The 19,599-nt window shown below is 42.5% G+C and overlaps 2 gene segments (V, D, J or C); both read right to left on the reverse strand.

The window, feature by feature from the left end:
- Positions 1-12,903, reverse strand: part of LOC117521342 — a 17,145-nt gene extending 4,242 nt beyond the window's left edge. The window contains 2 exon segments of the V gene segment in view: positions 12,332-12,691; positions 12,780-12,903. Coding sequence covers positions 12,332-12,691; positions 12,780-12,825 — 406 coding nt within the window.
- Positions 12,904-14,031: 1,128 nt separating this feature from the next.
- LOC117521922 lies at positions 14,032-14,642 on the reverse strand. The segment is given in 2 exon segments: positions 14,032-14,352; positions 14,507-14,642. Coding segments are annotated over 2 exon segments (348 nt in total).
- Between the last annotated feature and the right edge of the window lie 4,957 nt (positions 14,643-19,599).

Consider the following 19,599-nt stretch of genomic DNA (forward strand, 5'->3'; position numbering starts at 1 on the left):
TGCCCTCCACATCCATGCCTTGGTCCTCTTCACGAGTTCCTAATACAAATTGTCCAGCTGTCTTTCCCATATCATGACGTTTATATGGGGGTGGCTTTGCTTCCCAGCTCGGTGCACTGGCTTTAGTTTCTTTGGATCTTTCCTCTGTCATTTTTTCTCTTTTCTGCTGTAGCCTCTGCGCTTTCTGCTTGAACAAGGCCAAAACTTCTTTTTCTTCAGTGCGTTTTTTGTTGTTATTCACGTTCTTCTGCTGATCTTTAATTTCTTTTTTCTGTATTTCTACCGCAACTGCTTCACACATCACCGGATCAAATGATCCCTCCAAAGGCCATTGCCTGCCCCCATGTGACCTTTTGTGCCACTTTCTCATACATTGGTTGGCCTTAGTGCGTTTTCCTGGATATTTTCTTAGTACTAAGTCTAGCGGGGTACTTTCCCGACCTTGACCTTGAGAGTTACCCATGTAACCCTGACAAACGCTATGTGAGGTGTTTCTATGGTGTTCTGGTAGTCCCTCAGGGGCTGTCCTGATCCAGACCAATAACTTGCCGGCTGTAACACCTGTTTTGTATTTTAAACCCTTAAAAGGATTAAATTTCCAACTGTTATGCCCGTCTTCTTTTTCTTTAACTAAATACGAAAATTTACCTGTTTCCCACCGAACCTTCCTTGGGACCACAGTCAGAGTCAGCCTAGGAAACAGTTCTTCACCTGGATCGGTTGGCAGTGTTATTAAATGATTTAATGGTATGCTAATTTCTTTATTAGGATCATCACAAAGCAGCTCCAGCCACGGGGTTAAACCCTGATGCCACAGACGTCTTATCAGCAGCTCCCAATTAATTAGAGGGAATTGTTCTTTCTTTTGCTTCAGATTGACTACCTTAGTAATCTGCCATAATTTCTGATTGATCTCTTGTTCGTCCTGCCAATGTTCTGCTCCTACACTGTCAAAATAGGTCCTTTCCAGCCAAAAATGTGTCCTGATTCCCTGGGTTTCGATGTATCCGTCAGTCAAGTAATGTTCTGGGAGTATTATTTTATCATCACTTAAGTCTCCCATCAAAGACTGTCCCAAGCATTGATCAGTCTGTCAGCTTTTTCACTATAATCTAAGCTTTAACTCTTTTGATTTATAACCAACTTTATTTATTTAATCCTCTTACAACCCTAACACTTCCTAATGTCTTTGCTCTCGACTTTCTATTTTTCCTTCTAGTTTTTTCACTTTCCACTTCTCTTTTTCGCTTCTCTCTTTTTCTGCTATGTTTGTTTATTAGTTTTCTTTCTTTGAAATAATATCTACCTTCTCTGTATTTACATAGCAGTCTCTTCTCCTGTCTTTTTCTTCACTGTCTCTGTTTCACACTTTCCTCTCTGCCTGTCATGCACCTCCCAAGTCCTCCTTCTCGTACTCTTTACATTAATCTTGTATGTCAGCCAGCCTGCAAGCCCTCACAGCTTTGCCTGCAACTCCCCGCTTACTCTCCGCTCTCCCACACACCAATCTTCAAAAGCTTTATACACAAAAATTATTAAAAACAACTTTCTATATATCTCTATCTAGACTTCTGCCACCCTTTACTCCGCGGCTTTAAACAACCTTTTTATTCACTTAACACCAATGTGTTCTGTTTAAGTATGTATCTCTTCTTCACGTTAGACAGCTTCTCCGGCGCTGCCAGCAACTCATATATTATTTTTTAACAAGCCCTCTTTGAGCGTACAATATTTCATTTACTTCTACGCCTTACCGCGCCTCGCGTGCGTATCCTGTGCTTAATATATTATTTTTCACAAGCTCCTCTCTGAGCATACAATATTTCATTTATTTCTACGCCTTACCGCGCCTCGCGTGCGTATCCTGTGCCTTTCTGCACTTTCTTCTACTTTTTTCCCACTTACTGAGCTCCTCGTGAGCTTAATGTGCCTTTGCACTGAAAATATTCTCTTTTTCTTTTCTTATAAAAAACTCATATTACTGTGTACTTAATTACTTATTCTTCTCCCACACCCCACAAGCGTGTATTTGGTGCCTTACTGCACTATTTTCTGCTTCATTAATTCTCATGTATTCTGCACTAAGTCTCTATTTATTTTATTTTTTTTTTAATAATTTTTCTCTTTTCTTAAAAAATGACATCCTTTATTGAGCTCTTTTACTTACTGTCAGCTGTGCTACTTTGCACTTTTCTCTTTAAATCTCTTTATCACGTACGGTATTTCTACTGCGCCCCCTCAGGCGCTTATCTTGTGCTTTCTCTGCACGTATTCTCTTGTTAAACTCTTTTTTCTCACTTATTTTACTTCCGTCTCTTTTCTTTAAATAACCTCGTATTATCTTGTACCTATTTGTCAGTATACTCCCCTAAACTAACCCCTACAGCGCATGCTATCAGCCGGCACATTAGTAACGAATTTCAACACCAATTATTCCCCAAGCATCCAGATTAGTTCTCCACGCACTCTTTTCCGCACCAGAGTTCATGAACATTCCTGACCTTTCACTCACACAGACATTCTTTTTCCCGGGAACACACACACCTTCTGAGCATTTTATCTACAAGGCCTGATAATTTTCAATCTTATCTTTTTTAGTCTCTTATCAATTTTCTTAGTCCAGGTTCTTTTGGGTAAGAGGCAATTAAAAATATCACCTGTCAACTTGGGCGGAAATCCCGACTCACTCCTCCAGATCGTGCAGAAGTTACAAAAGGTTTCTGCTTACCTTTTAGTCGTGATCACTGTTATTTACGGTCTGGAGGGATGAGCTGGACTGCCCCAGGCTGCCGGAATGCCCCTGGACCCTCCTGAAGCTGGCTCGCTAAGTTCTGTCGTGGTTCGTCTTTAGTCTTCTCGGGATGTCGTCTTTTAGATAACACAAACTAATTGCAAGTGATATGCTAGAAAAGGACACAACACTTTAGAATAATTCAGCCTTAAGCAAGATAAAATGCACAGAGTTTTTAAGTTTATTTAAGCCTTCGACACAAAGCTTAGACAAACTGAGTCCTCTAGAGAGACTGAATATGTGACAACCGCGCTCATCTATTTATTGGAGACCCGCGGGCATCGCTCCTCCTTCGACTTTTTTATTTATTTTATTCCCAAAACATGGTTTTCTATTGGAAGCGTCCTCTAGTGAACCCTAAGCAGGTGTTAGGCCATTATTTCAATGTGACAAACGCTCCCATTAAAACTTGAAGGATTTACAACTGATTTTTTTTAAAAGACCTTCAGCCACAGGTGCAGCTGGCCTGAGGCCCCCCGCACGTGGCCTCAGCCACAGGTGCAGCTGGCCCGAGGCCCCTGTACGTGGCCTGCGGGAAAGCACCTAAGAGGCCTTGGAAAGCCCCTGACAGACTGAATGACTAATAGAGCCCTTTTTTTGGGTTGAACACCTGCTAGTTCAGCCAGAGGACATACAGTTCAGATCAGGACACTTGATAGTTCATCATAGTTCAAATAAGGACCTAAAAATTCTTCTACAGATGTCTAATTTTGAGCGACACCATTTGTGCTCCAGAGTCTGATGCTTATGTTTAGATTTTGCAAATGTTCACTAAACCAAAGCGTTTCCATATTAGAGTGAAGAGATTTTACAGTGTATAGTCTCAATCAAATCCAGTGTACTCATGAACAATGAATTTAAGTTATCCATGGGGCTATCTACTGATTGACCCTGTTTGGAAAGAGATGCTACAATATCAGGTCATCTGGTGTGAAGTTCACTTAAGGTCAAGGAGCTCATGTGACTCTGAGATGACACACAGAATCCAGTTTTATTGGACAGGATAATGACACATCAAACTTAATACAACCTCATTTCCAATGAAGTTGGGACGTTGTGTTAAATGTAAATGTAAACAAAATCCAATGATTTTCAAATCCTCTTCAACCTATATTCAATTGAATACGCCACAAAGACAAGATATTTAATGTTCAAACTGATAAACTTTATTGTTTTTGTGTAAATATTTGTTCATTTTGAAATGGATGCCTGCAACACGTTTCTAAAAAGCTGGGACAGTGATATGTTAACCACTGTGTTACATCACCTTTCCTTCTAACAACACTCAAGAAGTGTTTGGGAACTGAGGAAACTAATTGTTGAAGCTTTGTAGGTGGAATTCTTTCCCATTCTTGCTTGATGTACGACTTCAGTTGTTCAACAGTGTTGTGTGGGCCGCTGAAGAGGAGGTACTGCTGGTCCACCACCACAAGATGGCGCCCTGCTTGAAGTGCGGGCTTCAAGCACGAGAGGGCATCAGAGCGACCAGGAGTGACAGCTGTCACTCATCATCCGTACCAGCTGTCACTCATCCTCTACTCATCACCACCACCATAAAGGCCGGACTGCAACTCCACCTCCCCGCCGAGAAATCAGCTACCATTCAGATAACTTCTCTGCTGACTTAACACTGACTAATAGTCTGAACTTCTTTGCAGCCGTTTTCCTGTGGTGTGTCCTTATCTGTGGGATTGGCGTTTGGTGTGATCAGCGACGGCTTCGCTTCACACCCCAACCAGATAAGTGGTTAGACAGGAGCTGCACGAGTGTGTGATTGGAGGTGGAGGTTCTCCCTCCCAATTGTATACAGACTGTGGGATTACTGAGTGTGCGAACTCACACTCATCAGGACTGTCTCTGTTCTCTGCCAGCAGTACCGGGTCTGACTGCTGAAGACAGTGGCCACCTGGGGCACAGGGCTTGGTGGCTCCGGTGTTCTTCAGCTCCGTTGGTGGTGGAAGCTGTGTGGGATCCGGCTCTTCTCTCGCCAGGCGTCTTCTATCGTCAAGCCTGCCCACACGTCACCTGGTGTATGATTGACAGTCACCATGTTATTGTCTGTACGTCGTTGTGCGATTCACAACATTAAATTGTTACTTTTGGCTTATCCATTGTCCGTTCATTAACGCCCCCTGTTGTGGGTCCGTGTCACGACACTTTCACAACAAACAGTCCAGGGTCTCCATTGTCGTATTTTGCGCTTCATAATGTGCCACACATTTTCAATGGGCGACAGGTCTGGACTGCAGGCCAGTCTAGTACCCGCACTCTTTTAATACGAAGCCACGCTGTTGTAACATGTACAGAATGTGGCTTGGCATTGTCTTGCTGACATAAGCAGGGACGTTCCTGAAAAAGACGTTGCTTGGATGGCAGCATGTGTTGCTCCAAAACCTGGATGTACCTTTCAGCATTGATGGTGCCATCACAGATGTGTAAGTTGTCCATGCCATGGGCACTAACACACCCCCATACCATCACAGATGCTGGCTTTTGAACTTTGCGCTGGTAACAGTCTGGTCTTTTTCCTCTTTTGTCCAGAGGACATGACGTCCATGATTTCCAAAAACAATTTGAAATGTGGACTCATCAGACCACAGCACACTTTTCCACTTTGAGTCCGTCCATTCCAAATGAGCTCGGGCCCAGAGAAGACGGTGATGTTTCTGGATGTTGTTGATGTTTGGCTTTCACTTTGCATGGTAGAGTTTTAACTTGCACTTGTAGATGTAGTGACGAACTGTGTTAACTGACAATGGTTTTCTGAAGTGTTCCTGAGGCCATGCGGTAAGATCCTTTACACAATGATGTTGTTTTTTTAATGCAGTGCCGCGTAAGGGATCAAAGGTCATGGGCATTCAATGTTGGTTTTTGGCCTTGCTGCTTACATGTAGAAAGTTCTCCAGATTCTCTGAATCTTCTGATTATATTATGGACTGTAGATGATGAAATCCCTAAATTCCTTGCAAGTGGACGTTGAGAAACATTGTTATTAAGCTGTTGGTCTATTTTTTTATGCAGTTGTGAACAAAGTGGTGAGCCTCAACCCATCTTTGCTTGTGAATGGCTGAGCCTTTTGGGGATGCTCCTTTTGTACCCAATCATGACACTCACCTGTTTCCAATTAGGTGTTCTTTGAGCATTCATCAAGTTTCCCAGTCTTTTGTTGCCCTGTCCCAGCTTTTTTGAAACGTGTTGCAGGCATCCATTTCAAAATGAGCAAATATTTGCACAAAACAATAAAGTTTATCAGTTTGAACAGTAAATATTTTGTCTTTGTGGTGTATTCAACTGAATATAGGTTGAAGAGGATTTGCAAATGACCCTATTCTGTTTTTATTTACATTTCACATAACATCCCAACTTCATTGGAATTGGGGTTGTATGTGAGTGATCTGAAACGGCCACATGAAGAGAGGCTATATCAGTATCTAAGATGGTAATACTGCAAATGAAGACCACATCCAGAGTGTCACAGTGGATTGATCCCTGAATGCACTGAAGAAATCCCAACTTTTCCAGATCTGTAAACTGTCATGATACGATATGGGAGACTCTAAACTGGAGGTGGACACAAAATGCAGACTCACAGGCTTAGGAACTGAGGTCATCAAAAAGGCTTTCTAAAAAAAAAAAAAAAAAAAAAAAAAAACAGGCAAGGATTCAGTACACAGTTTGGCAGTCAGCAGTGTGGAGGTAACAGACAATCGTGAGGCAGGAGAGTGGCTCAGAAAACAAGCAGACTTTGTGTTCACGATGTGGCAGAGATCAGAAAAAACAAGCAAGGTCAAAATACAGTGAGGGAAACAAGACAGAGACAAAACGTGAGGATGAAAATGGAATTCAACAAACTGGCAGAGAACAGGGGGACAGTGAGGGCTTAAATACAAGGCAGGGTAATCAGGGTGTGAAAGTGAAACAGGTGCAGGGAAAGTTCTGGAAGGGGGCATGACAGCAAGTCAAAGATGAGTGAAGGCAGGTGCAAGAAAGTGCAGTGAAGAAAAAGCTAGACAGACCAAAGCAGGAGAAATTAGTGACAGAAAAACCAACAGCAGATAACATAAAATGCCAAAAGAAAGATAAGATCCAAAAACCAACAATAATTAACCTGAACAGAAGAAAGAGGCAAAATAGGAAATAAAATGACAAACCTAAAAAGAGGACAACAAGAAAATAAAAGACTATTAGTAAATTAGAACGGAACTAACAATAGCAGAAGGATAACAGCTTATGCAACTAATGACTACACAAAAAATAAAATACAGAGAGCAAAACCAGTGACAAAAGCATTACACAAAGAAGAGAGAAACAGAACCAAAATAAGACATAAATGACCAAAGTGTAATCACATGAAAAATAAAATAGCAGAATACGCATAAAGAACCTTGACCGAATAGGGGACAAACCCAGATACAAACTCCAGGCTGAGGAAGAACCTGACATAAACATTTTACTGATTGTATTGGAAAGATTTTTCATGTGGACACTGAAATCAACAGTAATGAGGATCTTACCTGACCATTTCAGAAATAAACTCATCAAATTCATCTGTGAATCTGGAAGACTGGCCCGGAAGTCTAGAATCAGTGAATAAATGACATGACTGAAATTCCTCTAATCATGACTGCTTGTGGGAGCCTGACAGGGGAAGAAAACCAAAAGTACAAATGAGCTAAATTTAGGACCTCCATGAGCCATTAGGTTGAAGACAGATTTGTAAATTAATGCCACACCTCCACCTTGCTTAGCATCACTGGCAACATGACTAAATATGGATGCAGGTGGGCAAGATTAATTTAAAGGCAGGAAGACATTAGGCTTCAACCAGGTTAAATGTAACTATCATATTGAAACCATGTTCTAAAATTAGGTCATCACTTCACAATGATATGAAAGACAGTTCTCTTATATTGATGAAACCTGAACTTAGGACCTCACTGGGCTTATTAGATGACAGAACTCAAACACTCAGTGAGAACAGAGAAGCTGTGCGATGGACAGAAACATGAAAAGACTGAATTGGTGTTCAGATGGTCTGGGGAACATCATGGACATGACAGGACGAGGCCGGTCTGTCTGAGTTGAACCTGCTGAAAGGAGTCACCCCAAACCTATGACAGAAAATGACCACACAGAAACACTGAATTTCTTTCTTGTGCAGGAGAGAGCGGACGACGAGCCCTTACTCCGTCACTCACCAGTCAGCTCTAACATCCTTTCCTGCATTTTATTGAGGCAAAAATGAATACAGGCAGATGCAGAAACATAACCAGAGACATAACATAAAAACATCTTGGAGTCACACAGTCTGCTCTCGTATAGATATAACATTATTATGGATTTCTTAATCAAAGACAAAACAGGACCAGATTGAGCTGGTGTGAACAGGGCGCAACGTTCCTGCTCAAGGCCGATCTGTTAATTAAAATGTTCTACTGTGCTCAGTAAACAAGATTTACACTCTCACACATTAAGGCAGCAAGAGTTCATTTTACTGTGTGAAAGGTTCAGTGGTTAACTTGGAAAGTAAAATCACACAGACACTCAATAGATATAGAAAAGACAGATTAAAGACATAATTTGATAAGTATACGAGGTCTGTCCGTAAAGTATAGGTCCTTTTTATTTTTTTCAAAAACTATATGGATTTCATTCATATGTTTTTACGTCAGACATGCTTGAACCCTCGTGCGCATGCGTGAGTTTTTCCACGCCTGTCGGTGACGTCATTCACCTGTGAGCACTCCTTGTGGGAGGAGTCGTCCAGCCCCTCGTCGGAATTCCTTTGTCTGAGAAGTTGCTGAGAGACTGGCGCTTTGTTTGATCAAAATTTTTTCTAAACCATTTTAAAGGAAGAATTTAACTTTCATGTGCGTAATTTTCTGGTAAAATATCAGTACTTTTACTCAACTGTTTCAAGTACCTCAACTGACACTGATCAAGACTGAAGTGGAACAACATGAGACTCCCTCTAGTGGTGGTTGTGTAGTGTTTTTGCACACTGACTCCCTCTAGTTGTGGTTGTGTCGTGTTTTTGCACACTGGCTCCCTCTAGTGGTGGTTGTGTTGTGTTTTTGCACACTGGCTCCCTCTGGTGGTGGTTGTGTAGTGTTTTGCACACTGGCTCCCTCTGGTGGTGGTTGTGTAGTGTTTTTGCACACTGGCTCCCTCTGGTGGAGGTTGTGTAGTGTTTTTGCACACTGGCTCCCTCTAGTGGTGGTTGTGTAGTGTTTTTGCACGCTGACTCCCTCTAGTGGTGGTTGTGTCGTGTTTTTGCACACTGGCTCCCTCTAGTGGTGGTTGTGTCGTGTTTTTGCACACTGGCTCCCTCTAGTGGTGGTTGTGTAGTGGTTTTGCACACTGGCTCCCTCTAGTGGTGTAATGTAAATGAGTCCACCCACCACTTTAATCATATCTTAGATCTTGGTCTGACTTATGGTATGGAAATTGAAGACTTAACAGTATTCCCTGAAAACTCCCTTCTGTCTGATCATTTCTTAATAACATTTACATTTACTCTGATGGACTACCCAGCAGTGGGGAATAAGTTTCATTACACTAGAAGTCTTTCAGAAAGCGCTGTAACTAGGTTTAAGGATATGATTCCTTCTTTATGTTCTCTAATGCCATATACCAGGGGTAGGCAACCTGTTCCAGAAAGAGCCATGAGGGTGCATGTTTTCTTTGCAGCCACTGACTCCACCAGGTGATTTCACTGATTAATATCACTTTGAGCAGATGGAATCAGTTAATTAGTGAAATCACCTGGTGGAGTCAGTGGCTGCAAAGAAAACCTGCACCCTCATGGCTCTTTCTGGAACAGGTTGCCTACCCCTGCCATATACCAACACAGGGCAGAGTAGCTACCTAAACTCTGTAAGTGAGATAGAGTATCTCGTCAATAGTTTTACATCCTCATTGAGGACAACTTTGGATGCTGTAGCTCCTCTGAAAAAGAGAGCCTTAAATCAGAAGTGCCTGACTCCGTGGTATAACTCACAAACTCGCACCTTAAAGCAGATAACCCGTAAGTTGGACAGGAAGTGGCGTCTCACTAATTTAGAAGATCTTCACTTAGCCTGGAAAAAGAGTCTGTTGCTCTATAAAAAAAAGCCCTCCGTAAAGCTAGGACATCTTACTACTCATCACTAATTGAAGAAAATAAGAACAACCCCAGGTTTCTTTTCAGCACTGTAGCCAGGCTGACAAAGACTCAGAGCTCTATTGAGCCAAGTATTCCTTTAACTTTAACTAGTAATGACTTCATGACTTTCTTTGCTAATAAAATTTTAACTATTAGAGAAAAAATTACTCATAACCATCCCAAAGACGTATCGTTATCTTTGGCTGCTTTCAGTGATGCCGGTATTTGGTTAGACTCTTTCTCTCCGATTGTTCTGTCTGAGTTATTTTCATTAGTTACTTCATCCAAACCATCAACATGTCTATTAGACCCCATTCCTACCAGGCTGCTCAAGGAAGCCCTACCATTAATTAATGCTTCGATCTTAAATATGATCAATCTATCTTTATTAGTTGGCTATGTACCACAGGCTTTTAAGGTGGCAGTAATTAAACCATTACTTAAAAAGCCATCACTTGACCCAGCTATCTTAGCTAATTATAGGCCAATCTCCAACCTTCCTTTTCTCTCAAAAATTCTTGAAAGGGTAGTTGTAAAACAGCTAACTGATCATCTGCAGAGGAATGGTCTATTTGAAGAGTTTCAGTCAGGTTTTAGAATTCATCATAGTACAGAAACAGCATTAGTGAAGGTTACAAATGATCTTCTTATGGCCTTAGACAGTGGACTCATCTCTGTGCTTGTTCTGTTAGACCTCAGTGCTGCTTTTGATACTGTTGACCAGAAAATTTTATTATAGAGATTAGAGCATGCCATAGGTATTAAAGGCATTGCACTGCGGTGGTTTGAATCATATTTATCTAATAGATTACAATTTGTTCATGTAAATGGGGAATCTTCTTCACAGACTAAGGTTAATTATGGAGTTCCACAAGGTTCTGTGGTAGGACCAATTTTATTCACTTTATACGTGTTTCCCTTAGGCAGTATTATTAGACGGCATTGCTTAAATTTTCATTGTTACGCAGATGATACCCAGCTTTATCTATCCATGAAGCCAGAGGACACACACCAATTAGCTAAACTGCATGATTGTCTTACAAACATAAAGACATGGATGACCTCTAATTTCCTGCTTTTAAACTCAGATAAAACTGAAGTTATTGTACTTGGCCCCACAAATCTTAGAAACATGGTGTCTAACCAGATCCTTACTCTGGATGGCATTACCCTGACCTCTAGTAATACTGTGAGAAATCTTGGAGTCATTTTTGATCAGGATATGTCATTCAATGCGCATATTAAACAAATATGTAGGACTGCTTTTTTGCATTTGCGCAATATCTCTAAAATTAGAAAGGTCTTGTCTCAGAGTGATGCTGAAAAACTAATTCATGCATTTATTTCCTCTAGGCTGGACTATTGTAATTCATTATTATCAGGTTGTCCTAAAAGTTCCCTGAAAAGCCTTCAGTTAATTCAAAATGCTGCAGCTAGAGTACTGACAGGGACTAGAAGGAGAGAGCATATCTCACCCATATTGGCCTCTCTTCATTGGCTTCCTGTTAATTCTAGAATAGAATTTAAAATTCTTCTTCTTACTTATAAGGTTTTGAATAATCAGGTCCCATCTTATCTTAGGGACCTCATAGTACCATATCACCCCAATAGAGCGCTTCGCTCTCAGTCTGCAGGCTTACTTGTAGTTCCTAGGGTTTGTAAGAGTAGAATGGGAGGCAGAGCCTTCAGCTTTCAGGCTCCTCTCCTGTGGAACCAGCTCCCAATTCGGATCAGGGAGACAGACACCCTCTCTACTTTTAAGATTAGGCTTAAAACTTTCCTTTTTGCTAAAGCTCATAGTTAGGGCTGGATCAGGTGACCCTGAAGCATCCCTTAGTTATGCTGCTATAGACGTAGACTGCTGGGGGGTTCCCATGATGCACTGAGTGTTTCTTTCTCTTTTTGCTCTGTATGCACCACTCTGCATTTAATCATTAGTGATCGATCTCTGCTCCCCTCCACAGCATGTCTTTTTCCTGGTTCTCTCCCTCAGCCCCAACCAGTCCCAGCAGAAGACTGCCCCTCCCTGAGCCTGGTTCTGCTGGAGGTTTCTTCCTGTTAAAAGGGAGTTTTTCCTTCCCACTGTTGCCAAGTGCTTGCTCACAGGGGGTCGTTTTGACGTTGGGGTCGTTGGGGTTTTTCTGTAATTATTGTATGGCTTTTGCCTTACAGTATAAAGCGCCTTGGGGCAACTGTTTGTTGTGATTTGGCGCTATATAAATAAAATTGATTTGATTTGATTTAGTGGTGGTTGTGTAGTGTTTTTGCACACTGACTCCCTCTAGTGGTGGTTGTGTAGTATTTTTGCACACTGGCTCCCTCTAGTGGTGGTTGTGTTTTTGCACACTGGCTCCCTCTGGTGGTGGTTGTGTAGTGTTTTTGCACACTGACTCCCTCTAGTGGTGGTTGTGTAGTGTTTTTGTCCTCTCTTTTGCTGCTTGCTGTCACTGTGGGCTGCAGAGCACAGTAGTACACAGCAGAGTCTCGCAGCTGCAGCTTCTGGATCTTCAGATCAACTGATGTCTTGTTGACTTCAGCATCAAATCTCTCTTTGTTGAACTCTGCAGCATTTCTTCTTGTTCCAAATTTATCTCGTAGCAGCATAAACTTTGGAGAACCATTTAGTTCTTGTTCGTACCAGAGCAAATAAGAATTTGTGCTGGTGGTTTCAAAGGAACATTGAAGTGTGACGTGGTGTCCTTCAGCAGCAATGACATCTGCTGTGCGCTGGATCACTCTGTCTTCTCCTTTACACTCTGGGGAAGAACAGAACATGCAGAGGAAGAGATGAATCAATAAAGATGATTGATTAAAGTAGAACAATCAGTAGGTTTAAAGAGTTACCGAGCCAGAGAGTCAGAATCAGGATGTTTGTCAGCCAGTGTTTCATGTCTGCAGTGAGAGGGGAGGAGAGAGAGGAAGAACACTGAGACTCTGAACCATCTGGACCTTCATCTACATCATCTGTTGGTGAACCATCAACATGACATCATCCATTGATGGCAAACAGTCTGTGGCTCCCTCTAGTGGTCATTGTTAAGCACTTTATTTAGTGTGAGTCAGGAAAGAAAATGTGTGATTGGTGGAACCCTGGTAGGAGAATTGCAGCTGTGACCACCAAGTTTGTGAGAAAACAGAGCGACTGCCATCAGTACAGAAAGATAGAACAGGATGTCATCAGCAAAAGGGAGAATGTTGTGTTGTCAAACGATGTCACAGAAAGCCAACATTTAAATTGTACTGAGACCCTCGGCTTGACCCCTGTGGTACACCACAGCAAACTGGATCTTCTTAGTGTTGAATATTTGAGTGCTTTTGTCCAAAGACTTCAAACTCATGCTGTGTGTCCACTTGGTGGCGCTGTTTGTCACTGAGTGAGGTTTTTGTCCACAGACTGAGTGTTTTGTGTCACTGTGGGCCTCACAGCACAGTAGTACACAGCAGAGTCTGTCACTGCAGTACTGCTGATCTCCAAATACACACCACGTTTATCTTCAGACAGTTTAGTTGAGAACCTTTTGTCTGATTTCACAGACTCTGCTGCTCTTGTTCTGCTCAAACCTGAGATGACCAGGAGGAACTCTGGTGGTTTTCCTGGATATTGTCGATACCAGAAGAAATAATCATTTCCATCAGCAGTTTTGTGGTATTTGTACTCCAGAGTAGCAGTACTGCCTTCTAAAGTGTCCTCTTGATGGTGGACTGCAGTGAGTTCTTCACAGCTGACACCTGAAGGACACAAAAGTGTCTCTTGATGGTCCAGATGTTGTTGGTGATGAATGTTCATGGTGATTATTGGTTATTGATGATGTCACCTACCTGTCAGTGTGATCAGAAACAAAGTGAAGTGCACTGACATCATCTTCAAGACAAAGTCCTCTTTGGTGTGAAACAGCACTCGTGCAGTTTGAGTCTTTTCTTGGCTGACACTTTGGCTCCTCCTTTCATCCCTTCATGCCCCTCCCACAGCGTTTGGTGATCAGGTGTAACCACGGTGACTGGAATCAGGAAGGTGCAGAATCCTGCGCTTTGAAAACCACTTCCTGCTCTTTGGAGAGTCGTCACGTATCGGTGTGGAGCTTTTTGTATGACCTCTTCAACACTTTGTCTCACTGTGTTTCCAGAGCACAGTAGTAGAGCGCTGAGTCTGCCCCCGTTACATCTCTGATGGTCACTTCAGCTGAAGTCCTCCATGTTTGGGATCGATATCGATGATCAGGAATGTATTGACCGTGGCTCCGTGACCTCGCTCCTTTCCAGAGGATAAACTGAGGCGCCTGGTTAGAATGATGCTCGTACCAGTGGAGACCAACGTGCTCGCTGTCTGTCTCGTAGACACATTTGAGTCTGACAGATTCTTCTTCTCTTCCACTGACTTCAGCTGCTTCAGGAGAGATTTTGTCTCCGGCTGCTCCACCTGGAAAAAGGATCCAAATGAAGGCGTCAGACTGAAAGTGTTCAAAGTGCGGCTGCAGTCAGAAGGTGTGGAGTTTGAGCAGGACGAGGTGACGGACAGATGAGGGTCAGACTTTATCAGTTGACCTGCAGCAGCTTCAATGTGTCAAACTGACCTATAAAGTGAGAAAAGAGCAGAAAGCAGTAAAGTGACATGTTTGTTTGTGGAGGACTTCAAGACCAAAGGAAACATCAGCTGATCTTCTTCCACTGCACACTCAAAGTCAGTCAAACGTTTCTCAGCTGCACACACAAATATCAGCATTGTTGATGTCATCCTTTGTGGGCGGGGCCCCAGACTCACATTCATCAGTCACTGACTCCGCCCATCCAGCTCTTTGTAAAAAAAAGTCTTGTTGGAGGAAACCTTCAGGTGACTCGCTGTCACTCATGTTGGCTCTCTGTCTCTATTGGTCTGTTTGTGGGCGTGCTGGTGGGAGGGGCCTGATGTGTTTAAAGCAGACAGAGGCTGCGTCCTTTGAAGGCTGCGTCCTTTGAAGGCTGCGTCCTTCATATTGGTGCGACTCCACTGTCTCATATCAAAGGCTCCTTAGAATTGTTTGTATTCAGAACTTCTGACTTTCTGATTCAGACTGATCAGTTTGGATAATTTCGCACTTTTTGAGCCAGTGGTGCCCCTCTGAGGTATTTAAATAAATTTATGATTTAATTAAATACTCTGTTTATTTAAATAATTTCATTTTCAATTCATTATCATTCATGTCACACCAAATTACAACAGAGTTGCCTCAAAGCGCTTCACACAAGTAAGGTCCAACCTTATTAACCCCCAGAGCAACACTGGTAAGGAAAAACTCCCTCTCAGGAAGAAACCTCAAGCAGACCAGACTCAAAGGGGTGATTCTCTGCTTGGGCCATGATACAGACATAAATTACAGAACAATTCACAAAACAAATATACAGGAAATGCTGTTAGTGCACAGGACAGGAGGGTCGCCAATACAAATACAACTCCCATCTCTGGATGGAGCTGCACTTAAACAGAGAGAAAAAACAGAATCAGACATCAGAAAGAAGTGTATTTTGTCAGCATTAAACAACAAGAAAACAGAAGAAATACTAAGGTGATCGCCGGCCACTAGCCCTAAGCTTCACTAAAAGACCCAGAATTTAGGAAAAGTTGAGGCTGCAGCCTGCTCCAATTACTAATAAAATGAATTAAAAGCGTAAAAAGCATAGAACTGTGTTGTGAAAGTGTAGGTACACGGACCCACAACAGGGGGCGCAATGAACGGACAATGGAGAGAAGTAAAGAACAAGTTTTACTGTTGTGAAAAGAGCACAACTAATACAACAATTAATAATTTGGAGGTGTAAGCCGAAATCTGCTGGTGTCGTGTGGGCAGGCTCGAAGGTAGGAGACGTCCGTCCTAGTCGAACCGGAACCACCCAGATCTCCTCTGCCACCGAAACCCAGAAGTACTGGAACCGCCAAGTCCCGAATTCCCAGGTGGCCACTGCCTTCGCTCGTCGGATCCGGTACTGCTGGCGGGAAAGAGCACAAACACACAGGTAGGGATGCGACCGCACCCAGTAGATGGAGAGGGGCGAAGCCGCCTCCACCTCTTGTTACACAGAAGCAGGAAAGGTGAGTACTTATCCGAGCAAGTTGCTTTCTGTAATCAGCTGTCCTGAAAAGGTTTAGCAAGGTTTATCAGAGTCTTTAGTATACGTTTGCAGAGAAGGATTACCTTAAACTCAAGGCGATATCTCGGCACTGAGGTGGAGACGCCGTCCTACTGATATACCTCCGTGCTGAGTGGAACAGCTGTGTCCAGTGATGGGTGACAGCTGTCACCCAGGCTGCTCCCATAAGGTGGCAGTGCCCTCTGGTGCCTGGAGCCCGCACTCCAGGCAGGGCGCCCTCTGGTGGTGGTGGGCCAGCAGTACCTCCTCTTCAGCGGCCCACACAACAGAACTGTACTATACCAGTATGGTAGCCATACGAAAAGGAAAAAAGTGTTTCTTAAGTCTGGACTTGAAAGTCTCCACAGAATCTGACTGTTTTATTGACACAGGGAGATCATTCCACAGAACAGGGGCACGATAAGAGAAAACTCTGTGACCCACAGACTTCTTATTCACCTTAGGGACACAAAGTAGTCCTGCACCCCGGGAAGGCAAGGCCTGGGCCGGTACATAAGGTTTCATTAGGTCAACTTGGTAGGGAGGTGCCATTCAAAGTCATGTTTATTTGAAATGGGACAGTGCATATTAATGAAGTTAATTACATGTAAATATGCCGGATTATAGCAGGATGCTAATTTCCATCCATAGTCCCAGTAACATAGAAACAGACTAAGAACACACAACATACCAAAACAAATCAATCATGACAGAAAACAATTAAAACCGAATATACATACAAATATTTATAAATTCAAAGTAGCAATAATTGATCGTTAATAAGCAGCCGACAGGTGGAGAAACCAAAAGAGTTTTATGATGATGGGTGATTGAGGTGCAACAGTACTGCATTAAAGTGACAAGTGCTACATGCAAAGTGCTTCAGTGCCTGGTTGAATTGTGTATGACAGTACTAGATTGTACTGCACGTTGCCCAATACACTCATTTGCACGTGAACAAGTGTAAATATTGCACAGGGTGTCCTACACAAGTTTATTGTGTAAAGACTACTAAACCATTTATTAATATAAAGTACACAAGAGCATTGTGTACATATAACTGGAAAAAAAAAAACAAACACAAAAAACTCGAGTGGTTTCTCCACAGTTAGGCTCCAGATGGTTACATGTCTGATTTGCCAGTAACCGAGCTTTCAACTGTCCTTTGAAGGTCCTGAAAGTGGTGATCTCCCTGATTGTGACTGGGAGGTTGTTCCAAGCTTGTCTGCCTTTTATGGATAATACGTTCTGACCAAAGGTGGTCGTTCTATCAGGGTCATCTCACAGTCACCTCTTGTGTCAGCTCTTGTACCCTGTGAGTCTTTTTATGTGGATGAATTCTTTAACAGCAATTGGTGCTGGTCCATGTAAACATTTATGTATGAAGCAGACATATTTGAAAGCCTTCAGATTTTCAAAGTCTAGACACTTATGTTTTTCCAAAACCTTACAGTGATGATAAGAATTAGATTGTCTATCCTATATCTTAACTGCTCTGTTATACAGCTGCTCTATGGATTTTAATACTGAGGTGGCTGCAAATGTCCAGTTAGTGAAACAGTGTCAGGGATTTGGCCGGGTCAGGGCACTGAGCCCTTGTTTTTCCCCTTGTTGTGGTTTTCCATCTGCTTCAGCTTTGATTTATCAGTAATTATTTTCATCATGAGTTATTCTGTTATGTTTTTCTTATCACTTTGTTACTTTCCATACTTTAGCCATTGTTCTGTTCTAGTTTTGTTCAGCCAGTTTGTGTTTTCATTGTTTATCATTTAGCTTTCATCTGTATATGTTTTCTGTTATACTTTTATATCCGGTTTTGATTTCTGTTTATTAGTCTGTTCCTGTTTAATTCTGCTTTTGTATTGATTTCCTGATCAGTTCTAGTTGCTTTTGTACTCATGCTCATGTTTGATTTTGGTTCCTGTTGTTGTTTTATATTCTGACCATGATTTCCATTTTAGCTCTGTTCTGCTTTTGCTGTTTGTTTCCACTCAGCACCTCCCATCATGTCTTCATTCCTGGTCTCACACCCAGTTACTTCTGTTCACACCCTGCACCTGCCATTATGTTTTCCCTCACTTTGATGCAGTCTGTTTTGTTTCCATTCGCTCACACTCTTGCACCTGCTCCCGTGTCTTTGTCTATTACATCACGCCACTTTGCTCACTCCCTTCCTTGCACTCTCGCCCTGCCTTACTCGTTAGCCAGAAGCCACACCCCTTCTAGACTGTTCCTCACGTGCACCTAGTTTACACCACCTGTCCCTCGCTTCTCACTAATTAGTTCACAAGTATTTAAACCCCACAGTCCTTCACTTCCTCCCCAGATTGTTGTCACAGTGCACTTTCCAGCTCCCGTCACAGTCCTGTTTTTGTCTTGCCGTGTACTGATCCTTGCACTGTTTACCTCGACCATGTCTTTCGCTTCATCCCAGATGTCTGAGTTTGCTCGTGCCTCTGAGACCCTGCTCGTTTGTGACTGCGTCTCAGCCTGATCCTGTTTGTACCTCTGCCACACTGACTGATTACATGTGTACCGAAACCAAGCCTGGAATAAAGACCATGATTTCTCCTACACCAAAGCCTTGTCTGGGGGTTTGCATTGCGGGTCCAGCCACTCCTGGTGACGGGCTCGTACCCATTCTGACAAACACTAATCAATATGTGAGAAAACCATGCAAAAGAGATACGTTTTGGCTGCATTAGTTGTTAGAGAGAGACGTATATGTTTAAAATTTAGTAAATTAAAATTGTCCATGAACAATTTTATAGAATTGTAGCAGAACTGTCATGCCCCACCTAGTTCCAGGCTTTAGTCCTTATTTTCCCTCTTTATTTGGTTCTGCTTCTTCTGCCCCAGCCTTGTTTTATTAATTGCTATTTTCATCATGTGTATTCTATGTTCTATTTTTGCTTTGGCACTTTCTTTGTTACTTTTATTCTTCAGCCATGTTCCAGTTCTGTTGTAGTTTTGTTTTATCAGTCTGTTTTCATCATTTATCATTTAGTCATTGTTTGCCTATCTTTTGCTGTTCTCATTTCTGTTATGTAGTACTGTTATGCCTGTTTTTGCCAAACCGTGTTTTTGACTCAGCTCTGTGTACTGGATCCTGCTTTTTGCCTCAGCCCTGATAACTCTGTTTGCTCGTGTACTGACCCTGCTTGTTTTTGACCACGTCCTCTGTCTTGTCCCTGCCTGGTACGTTTGTTCTGCGGACTGCCTTCCTGTTACTGAACCCAGGATTGAATTAAACCATCCTTTAATCATACGTCCTGTGGTGAGCCTGCATTTGTGTCCAGCCTCTGTCTGTGCCTCGCCTCCACTCAGTCTTGTCAGAACAAATGAGCCAGACATGGACGCAGCAGGCTCAAACCCGGTCTACAGGAACCAAGATGCCGACACCATCAAGAGGATTTTTGATGACATTCAGTTTTTCTTTGTGTGTTTCCGTGACTGCTATTCTCCAAAGGAGAAATTTGATTTTCTAGAGCAGGTATGGGAACTTTTGGAAGCTAATGTTTGGCTTTATGAACTTTTCCCTGATCTGCAGGACCTGGACGCA

This window comes from Thalassophryne amazonica, chromosome 12, assembly GCF_902500255.1.
Source record: "Thalassophryne amazonica chromosome 12, fThaAma1.1, whole genome shotgun sequence".
Taxonomy (NCBI): Eukaryota; Metazoa; Chordata; class Actinopteri; order Batrachoidiformes; family Batrachoididae; genus Thalassophryne; species Thalassophryne amazonica.